General features: G+C 32.1%; 1 protein-coding gene and 1 long non-coding RNA gene across 10 annotated transcripts in view; both read right to left on the bottom strand.

The window, feature by feature from the left end:
- Positions 1–1846: 1846 nt before the first annotated feature.
- LOC122514885 (rho GTPase-activating protein 4-like) overlaps positions 1847–25231 on the bottom strand; it is a 32057-nt gene continuing 8672 nt past the window's right edge. Inside the window, exons 1-15 of one of the 9 annotated variants that reach the window (XM_043631995.1) lie at positions 24266–24354; positions 21956–22467; positions 21655–21721; positions 10755–10938; positions 10412–10577; positions 10080–10304; positions 8759–8887; positions 8373–8594; positions 7937–8212; positions 7175–7770; positions 6853–7074; positions 6691–6761; positions 6421–6601; positions 6033–6321; positions 1847–2969 (exon numbers count right to left, since the gene is read on the bottom strand). In XM_043631995.1, the coding sequence (XP_043487930.1) occupies positions 1872–2969; positions 6033–6321; positions 6421–6601; positions 6691–6761; positions 6853–7074; positions 7175–7770; positions 7937–8212; positions 8373–8594; positions 8759–8887; positions 10080–10304; positions 10412–10577; positions 10755–10891 (3612 nt within the window). In that variant the 5' untranslated portion in view covers positions 10892–10938; positions 21655–21721; positions 21956–22467; positions 24266–24354 and the 3' untranslated portion in view covers positions 1847–1871. Of the gene's footprint in view, positions 2970–6032; positions 6322–6420; positions 6602–6690; positions 6762–6852; positions 7075–7174; positions 7771–7936; positions 8213–8372; positions 8595–8758; positions 8888–10079; positions 10305–10411; positions 10578–10754; positions 10939–11022; positions 11081–14188; positions 14331–21654; positions 21894–21955; positions 22468–22912; positions 23016–23184; positions 23270–24222; positions 24355–25231 lie in introns of those variants that run through there. The other 8 variants (XM_043631996.1, XM_043631997.1, XM_043631998.1 and 5 more) reach the window with 8 other exon arrangements.
- On the bottom strand, positions 23930–24934 carry LOC122514956. The gene is made up of 2 exons (XR_006303172.1): positions 24865–24934; positions 23930–24356 (listed from the first exon to the last, which is right to left on the bottom strand). It is a non-coding gene; the product is annotated as an uncharacterized LOC122514956 (long non-coding RNA).

Here is a 25231-nt window from a genome sequence, read left to right as displayed (position 1 = left end):
TGAAACGTTTTATCGTATAAACTCTGTGTATATGTATACATGAATATATTTATATGTGTACTTGTACATATGTGTATGTATACGTATATACACACTCATACATACACGTATACTTGTACATATATGATATATGTTGCTAATTATTAGGATACTGGCACGTATAAGAAAAGATCACTTCCAGTATCTTATTAGATCTCTCACTCGTTCTTTACTATTAACTCCTATTCTTATTTTTATTTTCTCACTCTTTTTCTTTCTCTCTCTTTCTCTCTCTTTTTATCTTTCTATCTTTCTCCGTTCGTTTTCTATTAATTATAATAACATATTGTAAACACAAGAAGCTTGGCAACGTTAAATCTAGCTTCTTCGGATAAAACTCATACTCGTATATTCGTTTTGCGCATTAAAGGAACATCGAACGTGTTATTATATTATTTAATCATAAACATTATATCGTTAAATCGTTAAGAGGAGGAATTTGTCTTCTTGGATATGCTGATTATTATTTCGCGATTTAAAAATAAATTACATACATATATATATATATATATCGTTATAATAATATTCTAAGAGATTATTCTCGTATAATGAATTAAATAATCTTCTTCTTCTTCTTATTCTTCTTCTTCTTCTTCTTCTTTTTCATTATTTTCTTCTTCCATTTGTTCTTCATCTTCTACGTGAAATTATTTAATATTCGATGCATCGTCTTAACTTCTCCTCTTCTTCTTTTCTTTTCTTTTCTTTTCTTTTCTTTCCTTTCCTTTCCTTTCCTTTCCATTCAGGATTTTCTTCTCTACTTTTTTCTTTTTTGTTCTTTTATCCTTGTCAAATATCTTATTGTTTTTCCTTTTTTTTTTATTTCCTTACATTTTTAATATTCTCTTTTTCTCTCTCCGTTTGATGACTAGAAACGTCTCCCCTTTCGCTCTGGTTCATATTTATTTTTATTTTTATCTTTATCTTTATTTTACTTTATTGTATTGTATTGTATTGTAATTGTAATTGTAATTGTATTGTATTTTGTATTTCATTTTAATGTTATACTTTGTTTCAACGTTTTTATTTGGTAAAAAAATTATATGCGAAAATGGAAAAGATTCAGTAGAAAAAATAAACTCGCGCCCATGGGACGATAGCAGGCAGGCCCGTTCTACCTAAGCAAAAAAGCTTCTTCTTTTTTTTTTTTTTTCTTTTTTTTCTATGTCAGAATTATTTGTCTTCTTTAGATTTTCATATTTTTTTTTTGTTTTCTTATTCCTTTCCTTTCGAAATATCATTTAAGGGTAAATGATTAAATAATGTAAGGATCATATAGGTCATCATCACGTTTATTATTATATGCTTCCAGATAAAACGGACCGTGCTATCGGCCAACGAACGATTTTTCATCTTTTTTTTTTATTATTATTCGTCCTCGTTTTCTTCTTTTTTTTTCTTCTTCTTCTTCTTCTTCTTTTTTATTTTTTTTTCTTATTTTTTTCTTTTTTTTTTTCTCTTTACGTGATTTTTCTTTCTATTTCTTTGTTCTTTCGAGAAACTCACGGAGGAATTACATCATAAGTTCTTGGCAAAAGTGATGGGCGGAGTGACTGGTCGATGTGGAAAGAGATAATGATGATGATAATGATGATAACGGTGATAATAGTAATGATGATGATAATCGCAGATCAGATTTATATCTAAATCGAACAAGTTAATCGATATTATTATTATTATTATTATTATTATTATTATTATAAATTTTTAAATTATATTATTATATTATATTATATCATATATTATATTATATTATATTGTATTGTATCATATCATATTATTATTATTATTATTATTATTATTATTATTATTATTATTACTTGCGTATATCTTTAATTAGCTTGTTCGGCACTCTGAGCTTGTTTTTCGATCTTCCTCGCGAGTTCTGGACTCATGTGAGGATGCGGGAAAGGTAAAACTGGCTTTCGAAGGATCGTTGGCTTGATTTTGACCTGAGGTTTAAACGAGGATACCTGGCTACCACCCGTCAAATGCATATCCGCGAATTTGGCGACTATTTTTGGCGTTGATCTAGGTGGTAAAGGTGAACGAAGCGTTAAAGAATCCGAGATCTGATTGGTACTTGCTGATCTTACAATTTCTTCCGTTCCTTCTATATCAGCCGAGTCCAGATGATCCGTTGTTTCAAGACGTTTCAATTTGGAACCTTCCGGATTAGTTTTAGTATTCTTTTTCAACGTACACTGATTTTGTTTAGCGAAACGTTCAGCGGCAGTACTCATGTCAGGTGATTCGGGTCCACCGGTTGGCGAAGTAGCTGCCTCTGTTGTTCTGTTAGGTAAAACGACACTAGTCTCTTCGTCTGAACTACTTAGACTATTAGACGACGCTGACTTTTTACTCGCATCTTGAGCCGACAATGGTAAATCCATAACCAGATCTGGCGTCTGCTTTTGTCGCATTTCTCTAAATTCTTGAGAACTGCGATAAGATTTGGTGGATGATGAGGTCGTCGTTGTTGTATTGTTACCTGGTAATATCGGAGGATTCAATTGGGTTTGCGAAGTCGCTCTTCTTTGCCAGAGTTCTCGATTAGCTGAAAACGTTGTTTGTTCTTGTTGCATATCGTCCTCCGCTGATTGTCCACCACCGCCAGGAAACGTACAACCGTTGCTCGACAAATTTTGCGAATTGCATTGATTATGAATATCCGAACCAGTTGTCGTCCCTGACGTCACTGTTGTTTCTCCAACACTTTGCGATTTCCAATGATGCTGTTTTCTACCAGCTCCACGAGTTTTCATTCCACTTTCGTTCATTTGTCCACCAGTTCCGCCTTCTTCGGTTTCTTCTATTCGTTCTTGTCCAATTGTTGACAAATCAATCGAGTTAGACCCCAGAAGATTCTCTGAAATGTTCTCATTTTCAGGAGTCGATACCTTGGTCATCTTTCCCGACGTTAGGGATTCCTGAAAAGTAATTTTAATTGTGTTAATTTGATATACTTTCTTTCTTTCTTTCTTTCTTTCTTTCTCTTTCTCTCTCTCTCACATTCTCTTTCCTCTACTTCTTTTTCTTCTTTTTCTTCTTCTCTTTCTCTCTTAATTCAATTTATCTTATATTCCTCATTTTCCCTAACTGTAATTAATCTATCGATTTCTCATTATGATTCCATACTATTCGCCAACCAATTACGATAACTATTGACAAGATAGTGAAAGATATTTAATGAAGCAGAAGAAAAAAGGAGGATGCAATAATGAGGATTAGCTTTTGATTAATTATAAACGATTAAATTTTTCATGGAAAATTTCTTTTATATATTTTTCTGCATGTGATTGTATATATTAAACATGATCGATAGATATTATAGTGTTTAATGAAATTATAAGAATGATCATTTTACATGCACGTGTAAAGAAAGGATATCCAGAGAAAGCGTATGTGTGCTCTGTTATGAATTATGATGAATTTACGTGGTGCAATGAAATATTTTATTGTTTATATTTGATTTGATTTTATAAAGAAGGATTTGAAAAGGAAAAAAAAAAAACTGCTCGTAAAACTGTTGGCTAAATGAGAGAGATGCTAGCTAAGACGACACAAAACTACAAAGCGTCTATTCTAAGCGCATCGAATTATGAGAATAGATACCTAAGACTCTCCCCTATTATCTTTTCACCCATGACGGATGTTGGCGGTGGTAGGAGATGTTAGCTGAAAGGGAGAGACACTTGTTGTTGTTTGTTTTGTTTTTACTCACCTAATTGTTTAAGAATATCCCGCTTGGAAAGGTAGATCCTCTCAGTCGAAGCTCAATCGAATCTCATCAAACTTCTTCAAAACCAAACGAATGAACAGAAAGAAGAAACACAAAACTACTACGTAAACCACACAAACAAAACAACACACTCTTTTTCTTTTCGTCAGCAGTTTTATCGAACAGTTCTTATATATATATATATATATATGTATATAAATATTAATATAAATATATATATGTATATAAATATTAATATAAATATATATATATGTATATATATATATTTGTCCTGCTTTAGTATTTTTCTCTCGCACACGCGTTATATTTTATTACTTTTTACCTATGGTTATTATTATTCGTACACGATTTATAAGTTTTTGTCGTCAACAATTAAAAGGGCTGACGTTAAACGTATATCTGGAAAAACAGGAACCAACCCAACTATTAAATAACAACATTCCAAAGTGTCGTCCAACGGAATAACAACACAAGAGACAAAAATAAATTATGTTATTAAATAAAATAACGTTGCACGATGCACTTACTTTGTTTTTTTTTTTCTTTTTTTCTTTCTTTTTCTTTTCTTAAGATGCACGATGCACGTTTTCTCTCTTTCTCTCTCTCTTTCTATGTTATATATGTATTAAGTATGTATGTAAAAATGTATGCATACGATGCACGAGAAAACAAAGGGCACAGGCGGCACAAAAGAGACAGAGACGAAGGCACATGCAGCGACGAATGGTGTATATATTTCTATTTTATATATATTTACAAAATATATATATATATTTTCTTTTTTTTATCTCTCTTTCTTTCTTTCTCTCTCTCTCTCTCTCTCTCTCTCTCTCTCTCTCTCTCTCTCTTTCTCTTACTATATATATATATATCTATGCTTGTGTATGTGTGTATGTGTATATTTGTGTATCATACAAATGACGTATAATATAGATCATATATATTTAATTTTTAATATTATATATATATATATATATTTCTGTGATAAATTAAAACTTATATATCTATCGATAATAACTTTGATCAAGTGTTTTTTTTCTTTTTGTCTGGCTTTCATATTAGATCCCATTGTTCTTTTTAACCATTTGAGTCCCAGTAAGTAGCACGATAGCACTGACCCACCCCCTAGGACCCAAATGGTTAATAAGTTTCCTTTTCGATGAGTTCGAGAAAAAAAAAAACAAAAGAAAAGTAAATGAAAGATGAGGGAAAATAATAAAAGAAACAGAAAAATATATATTATTGAAAAAAAATATCTAACGACAATGTGATTAACACTTTATCGACCGGTAGCCTATTAATAGGCTTTTTTTGGCGCCGACACTTACCGATTTATTAATCAGCTTTTTGTCGTCGACCGATAGCTAGCTTATGACGATGAACAGTCATTATCAATACATGAACAGTAATTTGTTCATCAAACAGTTATTAGAATCTTATTAAAATCTGTTATTAGAATCTGTTAGTAAAATTTGCGGCTGAACGATCAGTCGAACGTGCGTATGTTGTTGAAATTGTAGCGGTCGGTAAAGTGTTTAGTTTTGATCAAGGAATTAATTCTTCAATCGAGATACAAGAATTAAAAGAAGACATTTATTTTTGGTTTCTTTCGTCTCGATCTTTTCGATAAGAAACGAAGCAATATTTTATGCGTGTTTTCATGGATATGCTGTGCATAGGCTGCGATAGGCTAGTGTTTTACGAATCCATACGATATAAAATATGTGCATTTTAGAGACAAGAGAATTTTATATATAAAAAAAGAAAAAAAGTAAATATCATATAGATGAAAAATGCACTCGAAGGAGAGAAAGAGAAAAAGAATTTGTTGTGTGAATGAAACAAATTAACAAAGGAACAAAATATACATAAAAAAATAATAGAGAGAAAATATTAGGATATAAAAATACTTTACTAGCATGATAGCCATGCACTTACGTGCCTAGAGCCTACGATCCATTTTTCTTGTTTGTAAATATTTTTTCTTTTTTTTTTTTTTATTTTTTTTTTGCGTGTATTTGTGTTGTGCAAAACACATTTGTTACGCACGTAGGATAAACAAAAATAAAATAAAATAAAATAAAATAAAATAAAATAAAATAAAATAAAATAAAATGAAAAACAGAAAATAAAAGAGACACAACAGACAATAATAAATGACAAAAGCAGAGAAAACAGATAACGTACAAAGAAACTAAATTAGAGCTAGTGCGTGTGGGTAGCTAGCTAGCTAAACGGTTGTTTCTAATACCTCTCGACTGATGATAGGTTGAGCAGAAGAGATGCAGGGCACATGTGTAACAACAGTTGCCGGTACGATACCACCACTGCTAGTACTATTATTTTCCCCTGACATCGTATTCGTTGTAAGAGAAATATCTGATACTGGAGTCGAAGACCATGCGTTCGACGTACCAGTTGAACTCATCATCAATGGTGAATTGTTGTTTGGTAGAACGCTGTCTGCCGAACTGGAAGCTCTTCGTCTCATTGATTCTTCGCTGGACGATTTCAATAATTCTTTCTCTCGTTCTTCATCTCTGTGTGTTTTATTAATAAAATATTATTATTAAATGATATTTATTTAACATATTAGATCGAGATTATTCAATTGAGATATTCAAGATAAAAGGTCTTACTTTATTTTCAACATGATATATTTGTCAGGTATTAATCCTTCTCTGCCAGCTAATGAACCTCGCCACCAATCGTTGCTAACTTGAGTAAATAATGTTAAAGTGTCGCCCTTTTTAAAGCTGAGTTCTCTCTCCGATCTAGCATTGAAGTCGAATTGCGCAGTAGCTTCCAAATTTTCTGACTCTGTGTTCAAACGGTTTCTTGTTAGAAAAGAAAAATATTCTAACATTTTTCTATATATTTAAATTAATTAATAAACTAATAATGCTGACCATCTTCAGATGGATATACTTCGGAATCCATGTCCTCTTGAACTTGATCCGTCGGTGAATCACCAACATCTCTGATATTATAAAAAAGTTAAAAAGATCATAAAAATTATATTGAAATAATATTATGAAATTATATTTATGGATTTGTATGAGCATACTAACACGTCGTCCGGTTCTCTGCTTATATATTTCTCGTATTGCGTACCACCTATGTCTTCTGGAAATATTTCCTCGCAGAATGTTATAATATTCTTGATCAATTCGTTAACTTGATTTTGATATTGAACTTGATCCTTGTCCTCGGGGACTGGTACCAATGTTGGACCGAAACAGATGGCTAAGTTATAAGGATCCATCATATTTTCATCCGAGAATTCTGAAAGACTGATTTAACGAGAAATGTTTATATTAAAATCATCTATAAGATTTAAAAATAAAATAGAAATAGATAAATTATTTGAATTGAATGTCTTCTTTCACTTACTGATTGAGGAATGCGAAAAGATAACGCATTACTATAACCACGGGTCTTGGTAGACTGGCTATTAATTCCTTCATCTTGTTAACAAATTCTTGTTTGGATTCCAATTGTGCCAATTCCATGAGATGTTCGAAATATATTATAGGAAACAAGGGTTCTCTTAATTCCCTCAAATAAAGTTTCAATACACCGGCAACGCTATTAATATCTGATGCATCTGTTACATCGGCTAAAGGATCTTCACCTCTTTCAAACCATTCCCTAAAGTTATTTATTTCAACCTGAGAACCGGATACACGAAATATTCCTTGATGATGTAAACCGTAAAGGTTGATAACCCTGATACAACTCTTCATGATCAAAGGTATTTCTTGATTCGTGCTTTCCAAATATTCCTCCAATGAACCACCGAATAATTTAGGTTGGCCGTTCATCTGTAAACGTCCAATTCGTTTTCTACGTGCTTGTTTTTGTTTGGTAGTTGATATGGATGGGTTCGGACTGGCTGTAGAACCATCCAATAGACTGTGACGTATATATTCCTGTTTCGAATCCAATCTGGCTATTCTCGAAGTTCCAAGAAGGTACTCTCTGAATTTCTGCAAGTATACACAAATCATAAATGATCCATAAACGATTTCCACTGAGACTTTGTCTATCTTATGTCTATAAAAAAAAAAAAAGAAAAATAATAATAATAATAATAATAATAATAATAACAAAAATAATAATAATTATTATTATAACATATATGAACAAACTTACGGTAAGATAAAATTCTTCGGTTTCTTGTCTATCCGCTCTCAATTTAATTTGTAAGGTTTCCGGTGGTCTAGACGTAGGTACTGCATTTTCACCGAAATATCTTGAACAGTCGTAATCTTTGGCGGTTAACATTTCAAGGAGACTCGCCTCCGCCGTTTCTAAAGTCTTCCATACTTCCTCCGACTCCGTTCTAAGGGAGGTAACCCTTTGTTGCAATTGAGTTAATCGCTGTTCCATTTCCAAGTGTAGCACCTTTTGTAATTCGGGCTCGGGAGTCTGCGCGCGTTAAATGTAATTATAAAAAATGTGAATTCAACTCTTTGAATATCTTTTATTAAAACGCGTAGGAAGAGGAATAATTAAGAAATAAAAAGAGAAAAAGAAAGAGAGAGAGAGAGAAAGAGAGAGAAAGGGGGGGAGGAGGGGGTTTATATACCTCGTCTCCACGTTGGCCTTGAAATTCAAACTTTTTAGGAATCATAAAAGCAGTATTGTGAGATTCCAAGAACCTTTGCTTGTCTGCTCTCGAATCCAATGCGCCCACGCATGCAGCCAATTGTTCTGCACCGGTTTGTAACGAACGTTGCCTACCCTCTTCCGCACTACAATGCATTAACAATGCTCGAGCGATGCAATTGTGGAAGCCAAAGTCCATACACTGTGGACAGAACATTTCGCAATACTTCACTTATTAAGAATTTCAATTATTTATCATTAATAACACACAAATACATACATACGATGTGCATATAAATTTGATTATCTTTATAATAAATTCAATTATCATTGAAATAAAAATCATGAATCATTAATTAAACTCACATCTATGAGATCCGACAGATCATCAACGAAATATTTGGTAATCGTTGTATTGGAAGCTTCCAAGCATAATATATATTCGTTTCTTGCCTTCAAAGCTTTCAATTTGGCTTCTTGATACTTGATCTTTCTCTGAAAAATAAAAGAAAAAAAAAACGTTTAATTCTATGTTATAAATTTTAGATCAAATAAGCGAGCTTGTTTGTATAATAAATATGTATCAGATGAAATGTGATAAGAATTTTTATGGGGGGCCTGGAATAAGTTTTTTCTTTCCTTTTTTTTCTTTTTTTTTTTCTTTTTTTTTTTGATTAGACTATATATACCTATCTCGTTTCTACTACGATAGAATTACATATGGTATAAACATAGATGAATAGAAAAGGTGTTGGGGAGGGGGAAGAAGAAGAGGGAGATAGAAAAGGTGGGGGGGGAGGAGGAGTCCAGCACACATGCTGTTAATCCTTGTTTTTCTTTTCTCTTCCTTTTACTATTCTGCTCTTTCCAAACCGTTAGAACCATCTGTCTTATCGTCATGGTCACATTAAGAAAGAAGAAGAGGGAGAGAATCCTCTCATTTATTTTTCTAACCGGCAGCTTGCAGCATGGCTGCTACAAGAAGACGGTAGACACAAGTCGTTCGTTTTAAATCTTCGAACATCTGCTAACACAGATCAACAGAAAGAGAAACAGAAAGAGAATGAAAGAGAGAAAGAGAGAGATAAAATGAAAAACGTGGCTGTTCTTCTTCTCAGCTTTTACATTTTCAATCTTCCTTTCACGACTACTCAGTCTGCCATAACAAAAATTCATGATTTATAATTCAGTAAAGAGAAAGAAGAGGGGAAAAAGACAATTTAAAAGATAAACAAGATTTTCTGGATTATATTCTTATAAAGATTGTAATAAATTTATGACAAAATACTTTTGGAATCGTTTCTTCTCTCTCTCTCTCTTTTTTCTTTTTATTTTTCTTTTTTTTTTTTATATATATTAATTATTTTATATATTAATTAATAATTTTATATAATATAATTTTTTATAATAAAATAATTTTATATATCAATTATTTTATATATATTAATTTTTTATATATATTAATTAAATGTTTTTCGACCGATACCCCATGAAAAGATTAAAGGTTCACAACGACGACGATGGAGAATGATTAATTGATAGAATATTTTCATCGATAACGAGAGACTCTTCTTAAAGGGTTAGAGGTGGGACGTTTTGGAGTACACTCGAATCGTTCTTCAAGCTCATTGAAAATATAGACCGATCAGAGAGGAGGGTAAAGTCTGGAAGAACCTGTTGTAGTTACCTTGTTCACCTCTTTCTCGATGAGCTTATACTTTTTGCTCCTGGCTAATTTTTCCGGTGGCGCGTTGGCAACTTCTAATTTACTACGCTGTTGCTCGGCTACGCGCAATTTAGTTTCTGCTTGTCTCGACTCAGCTTGGTAAGCTTGATAAGTTTTCATCGTTGTATGCAATTCGTGAAGAACTCGTAGTATTTCTTCGTGTGTTTCATAGCCAATCTCACGACACTTAAATATTTATATATACGATTAGAGAACTTAAAGATAGATGAATGAATGAATGAATCGATTAATTAATTGATTAAATAAATCAATCGATAAACATAAATGCTTACTCGTTTGTATATCCTTTGAACATCTTCCATAACTTGATTGAGCCTACCGACAAGATGCGTGCTATATACTTCTGAAAGGGCAGCGTGATCTCTACTTAAAGATTTCGTCTCATTTACTAGCTGTTGCCAGCAAGCATAGCTGGAGAAAAGGGGCCACTGTTCGCGTCTGGAAAAAGACAAAAAAAAAAAGGGGGTTGGAACGGAGGGAAGCATAAAAAGAAAAGAAAAAGTACAAAGACGTACTGTGAAATCGATATAAGAATATATAAAGAAACGAGAACATCAAAATTGTATCCTTTGTATAAAACAAATATTGCAATCCACTTATTAAAACTTATCTTACTTTTGCTTTTGCTCCTTATGCCTCAATTGTATACTCCTAGCCATTTTGTCGAGCGATTTGCTGTAATCCAATTCCAATTCTGCCCTTCTGCGAAAGAAATCTTGCAATTCGGCAACAAGGGCAACTTGTGCCTCCATCCTTACGTCGAGACATCTCAACTGTTCGTTCAATTGCAGCCGTATATCTGAAAGAAGAAAAATGAAATATATATATATATATATGTAACGGTGCGTTGTAGTCGACTGGTATGTTAATTGTTTCGGTTTACCACAAAATGTGTGGTATGCGCGTGGGCGTAGGATGTGTTTCATATTTCAAGGAAGAATATGAAACCTGTTCAAATCTTTACTCTTTGACATAATCATTTTATATGTTCTTTTATATTCATTGAGTAATTGTTAGAAGAAAAATCTCGACACATTTCTATTCAAATACATTTGAATGTATTCGTTGGAAGAAGAGAAGGGGGGGGAGGAGGAGGAGGAGGAAGGGGGATAAAATTATTCAGAGGGAACCGAAGGTATTAAGAGTTCGCCTTTAAAAATCTAGATAGTTTAGAAAATCCAGTGTAAGAGAGAGAGAAAGAGAGAAACATTGTTCAAGTTTTATCGGCGACACGTCGCCTGGGACAATGACGTTGCTTTGTTGATGCGAAAAAGAGAAAAGGGACAAAGACTGACGAGGATGAACGAACGAACAGGAAAGAAAGAAAAGTTAAAGAGAGAAAGAGAGAAAAGATAGAGTATAATAATGGCCATGAAACGAGTAGTAGGAACAAACGTTCTTTCCAAGATGGCTACAACATTCTCTCTTTCCACCCCTAGGATTCATTCTTCCATCTACCCTTATTTTCTCATCCTTTTATATTCTAATCCTGGATATATCTAACAAATATATATATATATATTATTCTACAAATAAACCACCACCAACTCAATTCTTTATGTTCTTACAATTTTCACTTCAACAAAATCTGTGTATATCCATTTTTATGATGAAAAAAAATAACAAATAAAATACTATATAAATAAATAAATAGTTTATTTATTATATATATATATATTATTCTACAAATAAACCACCACCAACTCAATTCTTTTATGTTCTTACAATTTTCACTTCAACAAAATCTGTGTATATCCATTTTTATGATGAAAAAAAATAACAAATAAAATACTATATAAATAAATAAATAGTTTATTTATTATATATATATATATTATTCTACAAATAAACCACTACCAACTCAATTCTTTTATGTTCTTACAATTTTCACTTCAACAAAATCTGTGTATATCCATTTTTATGATGAAAAAAAATAACAAAAAATAAAATACTATATAAATAAATAGTTTATTTATTATATATATTAGTTGATTTAATATAAAACTATATGATCATTCGAATCAGCAAAATAAATGGATGACTAATCAACCCGATAGGGGTACCGTGTTACCGTATTATACACACATACAAACGCACACTCATCTGGTGCAATTCATTTACCCTTATTTCGTATATCTCCCCGTCACCTATCCGGTACTTTATACTTATATATATATGGACACATGTATACATATATACACAAGTATAAAGTATTATATATCGTCGTGTTTTTGGCCTCGCGAGGGAGGACAGAGGTCAAAGATCTCGCCCATAGTCTGCTGTTGGTGCCCCTTCGAATGAATCACGCCCGGAAATATAATCCGATCGATGAGGAAGAAGAAGAAGAAAGAAGGAAGAAAGAAAGAAAGAAAGAAAAAGAGACAAAAAAATACCACCCCCTTTGTTCTTTTTTTTTTTATCTTCTTCCATTACATTTTAAGGGTGGAACGAAACCCTGACGCAACCCTGACAACCAACTATAGATTATATTTTAAGGATTTTCATATACTTCATGTATGTATATACGCACACAATCACAATTGTGTTCTCACAGACTTTTATTCTGCAGTTTAATGCAAGTAAAAAAGAAGAAAAAAAGAAAAAAGACAAGAAATAAAACAAATCAATTCAATTCGTACAATTAACAATCATAATGTTATATCAATTTTTAATTAAACATAAAATGCTCCCCCTCCTACCGTCCCCAGAAAATAACTATATAATTTATAAATTAATTAACCAGTTTTTAAATTTTATTAACCCAATTTTTGAACTCGTCCAATCTTCATAAGACACCTAGTTTAATCATTTTATTTTCTGGACAAGATAAAAACAAGATAAAAACAAATGAAATAATTTATAAATACAGATTTAGACGTGTCGTTAATCGAAGATAAATTAAAACAACCACCACAAATTAAAAATACCACCTCCACCACCCACAACAACAAAAACAAGAAAACAATAAGAATACAACATTATCATTAATGAATCCCTGAAACCTTATTGGAAATGATTATTCATGGCTGAGGAAGTTTTTCTCTCTCTCTCTTTGCAATATACATAAAAGAGAAAAAAAAAGAAAAGGAGGAGGAATAGGAGGAGGAGGGGGGAGGGAAGTTTCCAGTTTCACGGAGCACGGCATCCGATGATGCACGTTGATCCGAAAGGAGGCCGACCGGGGTAACTTTGAACGATTTTCTTCGTGTCAACGAACGTTAAATCTTCCATCCTAGCAAAGAGAAAAGAATAATTAGAGTGAACGGGAAGAGGAAAAAAACAAAAAGGGGTGGTGTGGTTGGTTGATGGTCTCGTTCATGGTGGTGCGTAATGGCGTTGCTGCTCACACTCCCCCCCTCTTTCCAACTGTGTTTTCAACTTCATTCTCCCCTTTCTTCCCTTTACCCTACACCACTACCCACCCCTTCATCCCCCTGTCTCACGCACACTCACTCGATTAACCCGATCCTCCATTTTTTTTTTCTCACTTCAATGATTTTCCTCCTCTTGCTTTCCTCTACTTTTTCTTCTTCTTCTTCTTCTTCTTTATTCTTCTTCTACTTCTTCTTCTTCACCCACGTCTTCCCTTCTATCAAGGGATGTTTCAGTTTTTAATTTATTAATAACCCAGATAATCGTTTTCTCTCCTTTTTTTTTTCTTTTTTTTTTTTTTTTTATACACCGTCCTCAGTTAATAATTGATTTCTAGTTGTTTTTCTTTTATAAATCCCTCCCCCTTTCTTCCCCACACCCCTTCCCCCCCATTCGCATTTCTTTTAAAAATAAATATTTTATTTAATCGTTGGTTTGATATGATCAATTATGCGATTGGTTGTTTGTTAAACAAACAAGAATATCGTTTGATTTGTTTTCTTTTTTTTTAAAAGGGGGACGCGGATTGTTAAGGGGGTGGTGATTATATTCTATTGGATAGGTAAAGTATTTTTTTTTTTTTGTTAAATATTTGAAATGAAAAATATTGACATTAGATAAAAAAGATAATTTTTCTAATGTAAGATAAACGTGTGAGATAAATGAATGAGATTTACCTTTGGTCCAGACCTCCCATTCCTGTCGTCCACTTAGTTTGAACATTTTTGTTCTAAGGTTTTCTCGTTTAATCAATCATCAATCAATCAAACCAATCATTGGCACATTCCCCCCACTATTACCCACCATTCCCCCTCCTCCCCCCCACACACACACTAATTTATTTTCTAGTTAATTGTTTTAATTGTTTTTTTTTTCTTTTTTCTTTTGACGAATTAAGTTTTTATATATTTCCTAGGATAAAAATATTATCCAGAATTTGAATCAACATTATCGTGCATGTGCGTGTGTGTGTGTGTGTATAAGTGTTCGTTTGTTAAAAAATCAATGCACTGCCTCCTCCCCTCCCCCTTTTTATTACGTATTATCGATGCAAAGAGAAAAATAATAATAATAATAATTTTTGTAATGGTTTCGCGAGAAAAGAAATGAATTTATTTATCGAGTAATTTTGAAAAAACAAACGTATCCCCGAATGTGTACGATAATGATATTATAATATAAATAAATAAACAAATATAAATAATTAAATATATATATATACACACACACGCACACACACGTTTTCTTTCTATTATTTCTCGTTTCTTTTTTTTTTTTTTAATCGTTCTTTTGTATAAAAGAAACTTGAATCTTTGAAAACACGTCACTCTATTAATATATCGCCTTTTTAAAGTTAAGTTTGATCTTATTTATGGGACACTCGGTATTATGTAAACGTTTTAACGATTAAAACTACACTACAGAGGCATACGACCGCAGGACAGATATACACATACAGTAGCTTCAACCGGAAAAGGAAGTCATACTTGTATTATGTATATATTTACAATGTGTATGTACACATATACACACATACATACATATATGTATACGTATATACATTTATATGTAGAGAAGTTTTCAAACGATATCAATAAAATATGTCGTTCAACAAATAAAAAAATAAATTCAACAAAATTCTCGTATATTTGTGTTATTTTTGGCTAATAATTATAAGACACTGGGTATAAGAAGTATAATTAATCTAATTAATCTAATTAAAATGAAATCAGTATTTTTGCGAATAAGTAAATACGCGACACGACGACCAACGCAACGACGAACGATGACTCACTCACTTCTCGTATGTGTATAATTCGAGGCACACATACGTATATAATATACGAGTGTGTATGTGTGTGTGTGTGTGAGAAAAACGGTGATAAGTTGTCAACACTGAAGTAAACGAACGAATGATATTAAATCGATAATAATCGAGATTTTAAAAGATTACAATTGATTGAAGTAATAATCGAAAGAATGAAAGACAAATAAACACACACAACAAAGAAAAATAACGTTCTCTCGCTAAATAAATGATTTGCATGCATTATATAGGACAATGTTTAGAACAATGATTAGATTAGAATGGTTTTTAGAACAACACTTGTGTTAAGAGAAAGGAAAAACTGTATACGCGCGCGCGCTCACACATACACAACACAACACGACACAACACAAGTTTTCTTTTTCTTTTTTTTTTCAACCAATTAATATAGATAATATATAGAACAATGATTAGATTAGTATCGATTAGGAATAATTGTTTAAAGAAATATAATATACACAGTGATGTGATAAAAATAAATGAAATTAATTACGTGAGACACGTGTAAAAACAACACAAACAACAACGCGCACAGGGGGTGTGGTGGTGGACATATTTGAAAAATTGTTTCCAATAAAAATGATGCAAAAGCGAGAGAAAAAGAAAGAAAACAAAACAGAAGAGAGAGAAGGGAAGGGGAATGATTAGAAATAATTTAGAAAAATGAAAAAGGAAAGAAATGATGAAAGCTCGATTAGGGGAAATTAGGAAGAAGATCTAGAGAATAAAATAAAACTAGATAAATAAATAAATAAAGAAAGAGACAGACAGACAGACAGAGAGAGAGAGTAGAGTTTGTTGAACAAACTGACGAAATACACGAACCATACGAGTACACACGAACAGGACACGAGTGTACGCGAGCACACGAACAGGACCCGAATGTACACGAATGTACACGAACACGCGACAGGACACGAGTGTACACGAACAGGGGGCACGAAATACACGAAGTGCAGGACACAACACGAGCAAACGCGAGTTTTTAGTGTCGCGTTGCGTTTGCGTATGGTTTTGCTGCTTTGCTTTGCTTTGCTTTTGCTGTGTTCTCTCCGTGCGTTGCTTTGACCGTCGTTAAATTAACCACAATTACTGGCGCGTCGTACGCTAGCTATAGCAAGCAACCAACCAACCAACCAACTAACCAACCAACCAAATAAGCTAGGAAGTTTATGTTAGCTCGACTGCGCCACCATCACCATATCACCATATCACCATCACCATCACCATACCATCACCATCACCATCCCATCATCAACATCTTCAACGTATACACCCCCCACCTTTTGCGTTATATGCATGCGAAAGACCGATAGTGATGCCAATCGACGTCCGTTCCCCTATCTGACATCAAAAGGAGAGAAAGAAAGCAAGAAAGAGAGAAGCTGTTACTTGTAAAAGGATACTGAACAAACTTATTTCTATTTTTGTTCTCTTTCTCTCTCTCTCTCTCTCTCTTTTATCTATTAGATTGTTCAATGAGTTCATCCAATGATTCTTTTTGAAATAAGTAAAAGGCAAAAATTGCATGAATTTTATTGCACAATCTGACACATACTACACATAACTGTAGTATTCAACTTGATGATGCCCTTATTTCTATTTCTCTCTCTCTCTCTCTCTTTTATCTGTTAGGATCGTTCAATAAATTCACATGAAGTATTCTTTTCTTTTTGTTAAATAAATAAAATGCAAACAACTGTGCATGAACTTTTATCGTACAATCTGACGGCAGCTGTACTATTACTACTACTACTATTAAACGTTGCGACGACCCACGAACCCCATGCGGTTTTCAGCACGCCCCCCCTTCCCCGCCGACGGGGCCACCCTCCTCAAACCCGGTCATAAATTTATTTTATTTTCTTGTTTATTTTTGAAGTACCCAACATGAACCGTCGATCATTTGTCCCTCGCATCATAGCACCTCCTCCTCCTCCTCCCCCCCTTTCTTCTTCCCCCTTTAAAGTTTAAAAATATGGCGTATTTTTTTACAACCTGTTAATTATTTTTTTCTTTTTTTTTGGGGGTCATTTATGCAAACCCCGAAGAAAACTAGGTTGAGCACCCCTGTGATCTAACCTATCGACTATGTTCAATCAAAAGTCATTGAATAACATTTATGGTAATATCTGTGAGTTTATATTGCTAGTTAAACAAATAACACTAATTAGTAAAAGTATACTTTTTTTTTCTCACGTTACTTATCGATGCTTATTTTTCTTTTTTTCTTCTTTTTTTTTTTTATTGAATAATGTTTAGTAAATTTACAATAAAATAATATCATTAAACTCGTTTTAAATAAGATACATGCAATATAATTGTAATATATAATATGTAATAATAAAACACAGTGTGTGTTGTGTGTGTTTAATGAAAAAAAAAAAAAAAAAGCATTTCCTTAACACGCATTGAATTCTCTTAGAATATTTTTCCAATACGTGCACGGAATAATTATCTATTGGATTAATCCCATAACAACTGTATAATCTATTTGAAAAAAGAAAAAAAAAATAATAATCTAAAATTAAACACGACAATATATACGAAAAAATTGTTAAAACATTTCCCTTTTTTTTCCCCCTACCCCCCTTTCTCTTCTCTTTTTTATATCTTTGTTGTTTTACACGTGTAACAAAGGTGATACGTAAATGAAGTTTTGTTGTAGTTGAAATAATCGATTTTTCATATCAAAGAATAAAATAAGAAGAAGGAAAATAAAAAAAAAGAAAAAGATTTTAATACTCCGTCGGTAAGTTGGATCTTTTTTCAATGTTATTGGTTATTTAAACAAACAAATAAAATCTGACAAAATTTTGTATTACTCTTATATTTGAAATATCATTGAATCATTTTTTAATTATAATATATATATAAATAATTTATATTGTAAATTAATAAAAAAAACATAGCACCGATCTTATTAGTCTACAAAGGGATCTACCTTACCGACAGAGTAATTTTAATATTTTTTTTCACACAAGGGATCATTTTTTTTTATTTTGTTCGTTGTTAAAGCGTACCTTGACTACCCAGTCAATTGATATGCGACAACACACACCGTTTCTCTATCAACTTCCTTCCTGAGCGAATCGAAGGGAAGAGGAATACTACTACACAACACTAGTGATTATTAAACTCGTCGACTCATTTTTCATTATCTGTAAAATAAGTAACTGTGTCATGAATTTCTCGAAAAATACTTGTTTCGTTTATTTTTATTTTTATTATTTGTTTGTTTGTTTGTTTCGTTGTTTGTTAATATTTCGTTAAACGTCTAACAGAAATTTTCTTCGATAGATTGCCAACATTATGAAATAATTTTACTTATTTTCTTTCCTTTTTTTTTCTTTTTTCTTGTCATTTATTTCCCTTTTTTTGTAGATAGTGATTATCATATCTAAATAATTGCAAGAATGAGAAAGAGAGACAGACAGATGTGTTTGTTATTATTATTATTATTATTGTCAGTGACGGATTAAGCAACCGCAACTCGAAATATTTAAATGTCTTTTTTTTTTTAAATAAATTTATTTAACGTGTTATGGTATGCATGATATTATAACCTCAAATGTGTGTGTATGTGTGTGTGTGTGGGTGTCTAAGTTTACACAATGACGCGTTATTTTCCAAAACTAAAAGGATAATTACTTGGAGAAGAAAAGGGGGGTGGAAACTTCGTCAACAGGACAACCCTTGAATCCTCAAATCAATATTCTAAGAAAAGAAAACAATAAAACTCACTTTTATAATCAAAATCAAATTACATTAATCACAGTTGAAAATTAAGTTTAATTTGTATAATTATGTATACACGTGAATCAACACACAAATTTTGATTTGTTAGTAATTTAAAATAAACGATTAACGTTTATTTAAAAAAAAAAGAACTCAACAAAAATGTTAGTAAGAATTAATCAAAATATTTATTCAATAATATGTTTTCTTTAGATTATCGATAATACTGTTACGTATTTTAGAAAAATAAAAAAAATGTTCGATTATTTTATTTTCTTTTTTTTTTTCTTTGGTATATACACGATGTTTCATACGTATAAAAATAAGTTGAGGAAAAGGGGATATCATTCTCAGGGTTAGACAGGGTTAGATCGGATTTCTAAACGACTCGAGGTCTTTCAAGAGAGAGAAAGAGAGAAAGAGAGAGAGATTTCTTTTTTCCCATTTTCTTCTTAAGAAGAATCCCTTTAAAATAATTTCAAAAATATACGTATAAAAAAAGAAAACAAATAATAATAATAAAAAATATATATAAAAAAAAAAAATGTCGAGAGAAAAATCGATGACACGTTGCTATGTTAATTGTATATACTCCCCCCACCCCTCCTCCCACCACTATAGGATTTTAAATATTCGCAAGAAGGGGTATACTAAAGTTGTGTATATGTGAAATGAAAAAATCAATCGTTCCTATGGAAATAAAAATTTGTAGTCAAATTATAATTGCAATATCATAAATGTGAAAATGATCGGGATAAAATTATTGACCCACCCTGTAGGAATGAAAAAAAGGGAAAAGAATTGTAGAAAATTCGTGGAGAACGTGTTCAAAACTTTGAACACAATTTGTCCCCCCCCCCCCACATTTTCTGATTCGTTCGATTAGAATGAATTTACTATTTAGATTAGGCCGAGTTCAAAGATTGTTCTCGAACGATTTAAATTAGAATCACACAAATTAGAATCGCAATATCGCGATTTCGAAAAGTATCGCGAAATGTGAAAATGATCGAGATAAAATTATTGACCCACCCTGTAGAAAAAAAAAGAAGAAAAAAAAGGAAAAACAATTGTAGAAAATTCGTGGAGAACGTGTTTAAAACTTCGAACATAATTTCGTTCCCCACATTTTCTGATTGGGTCGATTAGAATGAACTTAGATTAGGCAGATCGTTGATTATAGTTCTCTCAACATTGTTACGTCAGAGAGACGTGACATTCGTGAAAACTATTAATAGCACGTACACACATATACGTACGTGCGCGCGCGCGCACGTACACACACACATTTGGAGGCGCGTGCACGCACGCACAAATTATACATAACAAACATATATACATACATTCAAACATATATACATACATACATACATACATACATACATACATACATATATATAAACATACATACATACAAACATATATACATCCATTCATACATATATATAAACGTACATACATACAAACATATATACATCCATTCAAACATATATATATACATACATACATTCAAACATATATACATACATACATACATAGATACATAACAAGATACATACATAGATACAAACAAACCTACATATATACATACATATATATTTAAACGTAATGAATTTGTTAGAAAGAGTAACCTTAGTAATCTTAGATTTAGTCTTAGAAAATAGAAGAGTCATTTTGTAATACTAATCGTAGTAGTAGTAGTAATAGTTGTGAGTATAAATTCCAACACAAGTAGATCTTTTCATTCTCTCTTACCTTGTCTTTCTGTCTGTCTGTCTGTCTGTCAGTCAGTCAGTCAGTCAGTCAGTTAGTCAGTTAGTCTATCTTTTACGACCTCGACACGAGAGAATCTCTCTAACACCTATCATTTCGCATTATTAATCTCACCCACGCAAAAAGACCTCGGGATGAAATTATTGAAAGACTTCTTCCTGTCCCGTTTTGAATTGCACATTTCGCGTGTGCATCGAGTTTGCCGACGAGTTAAACCGGCACGGTTTTCTTTTTTTTTTTTTATAAATCTCGGTCGGTAAAACAGAGCGCGCTTCATAGAACGAGAAGAAAATAAATTAATAAATAAAGAATATATGTGTGTCTGTGTGTCTGTGTGTGTGTAAACGTGAAGGAAAAAGAAAATGATTTCTATTACATAAATTTTCTTCGACGCACCAATAGGGAACTTGCAAAATGTGTGTTGCAAGTGTGCGTGAAAAGCTTCATACGATTTTTTTTGATATAAATAAACTCATTCAATGTAAAGGATGTGTGTGTGTGTGTGTGGTGGCCAAAAGAATAGTTGGATGGATTTTCACAATCCAAATCAATGTTTGTCTATCTGTCATACTTAATTAGATTCTTTCATTTTTACAATGAGATAAAAAAAATGAATCAGTGATTCCCCCCTCCCAAACTCATCAAAAAAATTTCTAACAACTTTTGCATTGATTGTTCATCAATTTGCATTATTATCCCACCATATCATTCTACGAACGAATTTTCGTTAGATTAAAATATAACATTCAAATAATAATAATAATAATAATAATTTCCTCTGCATAGTATATATCTAATATATACCTGGGAAAACATCCTTGGTGTCTGGACTGTAAGGATGAATCCATCCGTTCCTTTGTTGTATGATGCACTGGAACATGTTGGATGGTTTGTTGAAGAGAAATAGAAGATAGATATAGGATGTGGATATTTAATTTGTAAATATTGAAGAAAACGATTGAACGTTTTCCAAGATTTTTCTTCTTCTTTTGCTCGCGTCGATAGAAAATGATTTCCTCCTCCCCTTCGTTTTTTTTTTTAAATATTATATATATATTATATATATATATTTACACACATATATATATATATATGTATTCCTTACACTTTTCTTTTTTTTATTATTATTATTTTCACACCACAATTAGAATATCTTCCTTCCGAGTAATCATTTCCACGTGTAAAGAGAAATGAAGTTGGAAATAATGGGTAAGATAGTAAAATAATAATATAATAATAATGATAAGAAGAGAATAAGAAGAATATAATAAGAAGATTGATAGCTAATAAAGCTATCAATAATAAGAATCACACGTAACTTTCACATTTTGTTGTAGAATCTTGCTCGTATGATGTAACAATAATGATGATCTTCCAAAAATGTTGAACAATTATACATCTTGTTATATATATATATATATGTTTGTATATATATTATATAATTAAATCTTCATTCGATAGTAAACGTTCATATCATCAAATTTCTTAGTAGAATGATGATCCTTGAATAATATATATTGTCCTTCTTCTTCTTTTAAACTTCTTCCTCTTGAGATAATATCATCCAGCATCCATGAAGATCCATGACGATCAACAAGAAGAAACACCTTCTTGATTCTTGTATAAGAAAAAGATAGATAGATAGATAGGTAAATAGATAGATAGATAGAAAGAAAGTAAAGATAAATAAATAAATAAATAAATAAATAGATAATTTAACTAGCTAACTAGTTATTCAATTAAATGAAACCAAAAAATATACAAATAAAAATGTATAACATAAAGTTATTATATTATTTGTAACACAGGACACGATAATGTTCTGGTATATATTAACATATACCACACACACATATATATATATATGATTAGAAACACACTGCTTTTTTAATCCGATTCTAATATTCAACCGATAACAAAATATAAAATACTAATAATAATAATAATAATAATAATATTTGAAAAACACACTGCTTTATAATCCGATTCTAATTATTCAACCGATGACAAAATATAAAATACTAATAATAATAATAATAATAATAATATTTGAAAAACACACTGATTTTATCCGATTCTAATTATTCAACCGATGACAAAATATAATACTAATAATAATCAACGCGTAACAATATTATCGACGAAGAGAATAATTATTTAACAACAACAGTAGTAAAAAACAACAGTAATAACAGCAGTAGACCAACAGTAACAACAACAACAACAACAACAATAATAATAATGATTATTATTATTATAATATTTAATTATTATAATAATCAAAAGAGAAGAGAGAAAAAAAGGAAAACAACGAGACGAGATAGTCAAAGATACTCCTTGGGATCCTGGGAGCAGCAAGAGAGTCAGAGTTGGAATCAGAATTGGAGGCAGAAGGCAGAGAGAGGAATGAGAGAGAAATGAGAATGAGAAAGAGAGAGAGAGAGAGAGAAGGGTAGTGGGGAAAGGTGAGGCGTTGGTGGAGGCGTATGAGAGAAGAGTAAGTGGGGGGTTGGGGCAGGGGGTAGAGCAGTTGCAAGGGTTGGCGAGGGGAGAGGAGAGAGGGTGGTTGGTCGGGATGCTGGATCGAACTAGATGGCTCGTCGCCAGGCAACCAACCTTCCTTCTCTCTTTCTTCCACACCCCCACCCACACCTCCACCCCCCACCCCGTTTGCTCTCACTCTATTTCTCTCTCTCTCTCTCTGTCTTCCCCCACTCCAAAAAGCAAAACTACTCTGCGCACACCGGTTCCTATATTCTCCAAAGAGCACCCTCTTCTTCTCTTGCAGCTTCCTCTTGGATAAAAATGAAGGATTCTTTGTCTCTCTCTCTCTCTTTTTTTCTTTCTTTCTTTCTTTCTTTTTTTTTTTCTGGTTCTCTCTGGTTAAACTTCGACCATGGTGGATGATGATGACGATGATATTTTTTGATTTTTCTTCTTTTATCTTGTATTAAATACAATCTTATTTGTTTAGAAATCAACAAATATTCACTTTACTAATTGATTATTATATTATTCGTTATTGACTTTATTGAAGTCTGCGTGTTATTAGTTAATTTTTATAATTATTTCATTTTTCTTTTCTTGCAAAATATATTATGCAGCTGTATTTAAAGTATTAATGTTGCTGTTGTGTTGTTGTTGTTGTTGTTAAAAGATGTTTCTTTTTGATTCCAACAAATTCTTCTCATTATTATTATTATTGTTATTATTATCATATAATTGAGATTTCAATCGATAAATAATCAGATCAAAGGGGATTCTTCTGTCCTATTCGTTTGTAGATATGTAAAACTTGATATAACACATTGTGTTGCGTCGAATATAAATAACTTAATATATATATATCTTCTTTTTTTTTTGCACTATTACAAATTGGATCAAATTATCTTGATAAATGTTGAATTTCACACACCACTTATTTATCTTCCTTCTTCACATATCCATCCCAGGTACATATATGTTACATATATTTAAACTGTATATATATACACACACACAGAGATCTAAACAACACATAAATATGTAATAAATAAATTGAATGAATATATTGTAGATTTGTTTAAATATATATATATTCCTTTTCTCTCTCTCTCTCTCACACACACACATACACACTCTTTCTTGAAAAGTAAAAAAAGAAATGAAATAATATATCAGTGAGAAATGATGGGTTTGTTAAAAGAAATATGGTGAATACGTGCACCAGCTCGGCAAGATGGTGTTACACTGACTGACACGAGTTTAGTTAGCGAGAGAGTAGGCTTCTTGTCGCCCTGTATATACAGAAAAATAATTCACTAGAATGAGAGAGCAAGAGAGAGATGAAAAATGAGCAAACGACCGAGTGGGGCAGAGAAAGAGTAAGAGAAAGAATGAAAGGAAAAAAAAGATTAAGATAAAGAGAGAAAGAAGTATGAAAGAGAGAGAGAAAAAGAGTAGGGGAATCAATGGATGGGACGCACGCACACCACCAACACTACCAAACACCAACACAATCATGATAACTCGTACTCGTACTCGACCAACAGCAGCAGCAGCACACTCTGGGTTTGGTGTTGTATCCTCTGTACGCGCCGGTGAACTCTCTTCTCCCACCGTATACTACTCTACCAACAGTGTTTTATGTATATATGTATATATGTGTATATCTATATATATGCAGAGTGTTCAACCCTCGAAGCGTGACCATGACTGTGACTCTGACCGACTAGTGTGCAAGTCAAACCTGTGTTCTCTCTCTCTCTCTCTCTATCTATCTCTTATTCTTGGAATGATACATTTAGTAAGCACCTCTTCCACACACACAACCCACCACCCCTTTCTTATTTTTGTGAATTCAATTTGTTTCATTATTTATCATAGATCAATATTATTAGTG

Source organism: Polistes fuscatus, unplaced genomic scaffold (genome assembly GCF_010416935.1).
Source record: "Polistes fuscatus isolate 324 unplaced genomic scaffold, CU_Pfus_HIC Scaffold16, whole genome shotgun sequence".
Lineage (NCBI taxonomy): Eukaryota > Metazoa > Arthropoda > Insecta > Hymenoptera > Vespidae > Polistes > Polistes fuscatus.
Note: the sequence above shows the minus strand (reverse complement) of the source record. Positions and strands in the feature narration are given on the sequence as shown.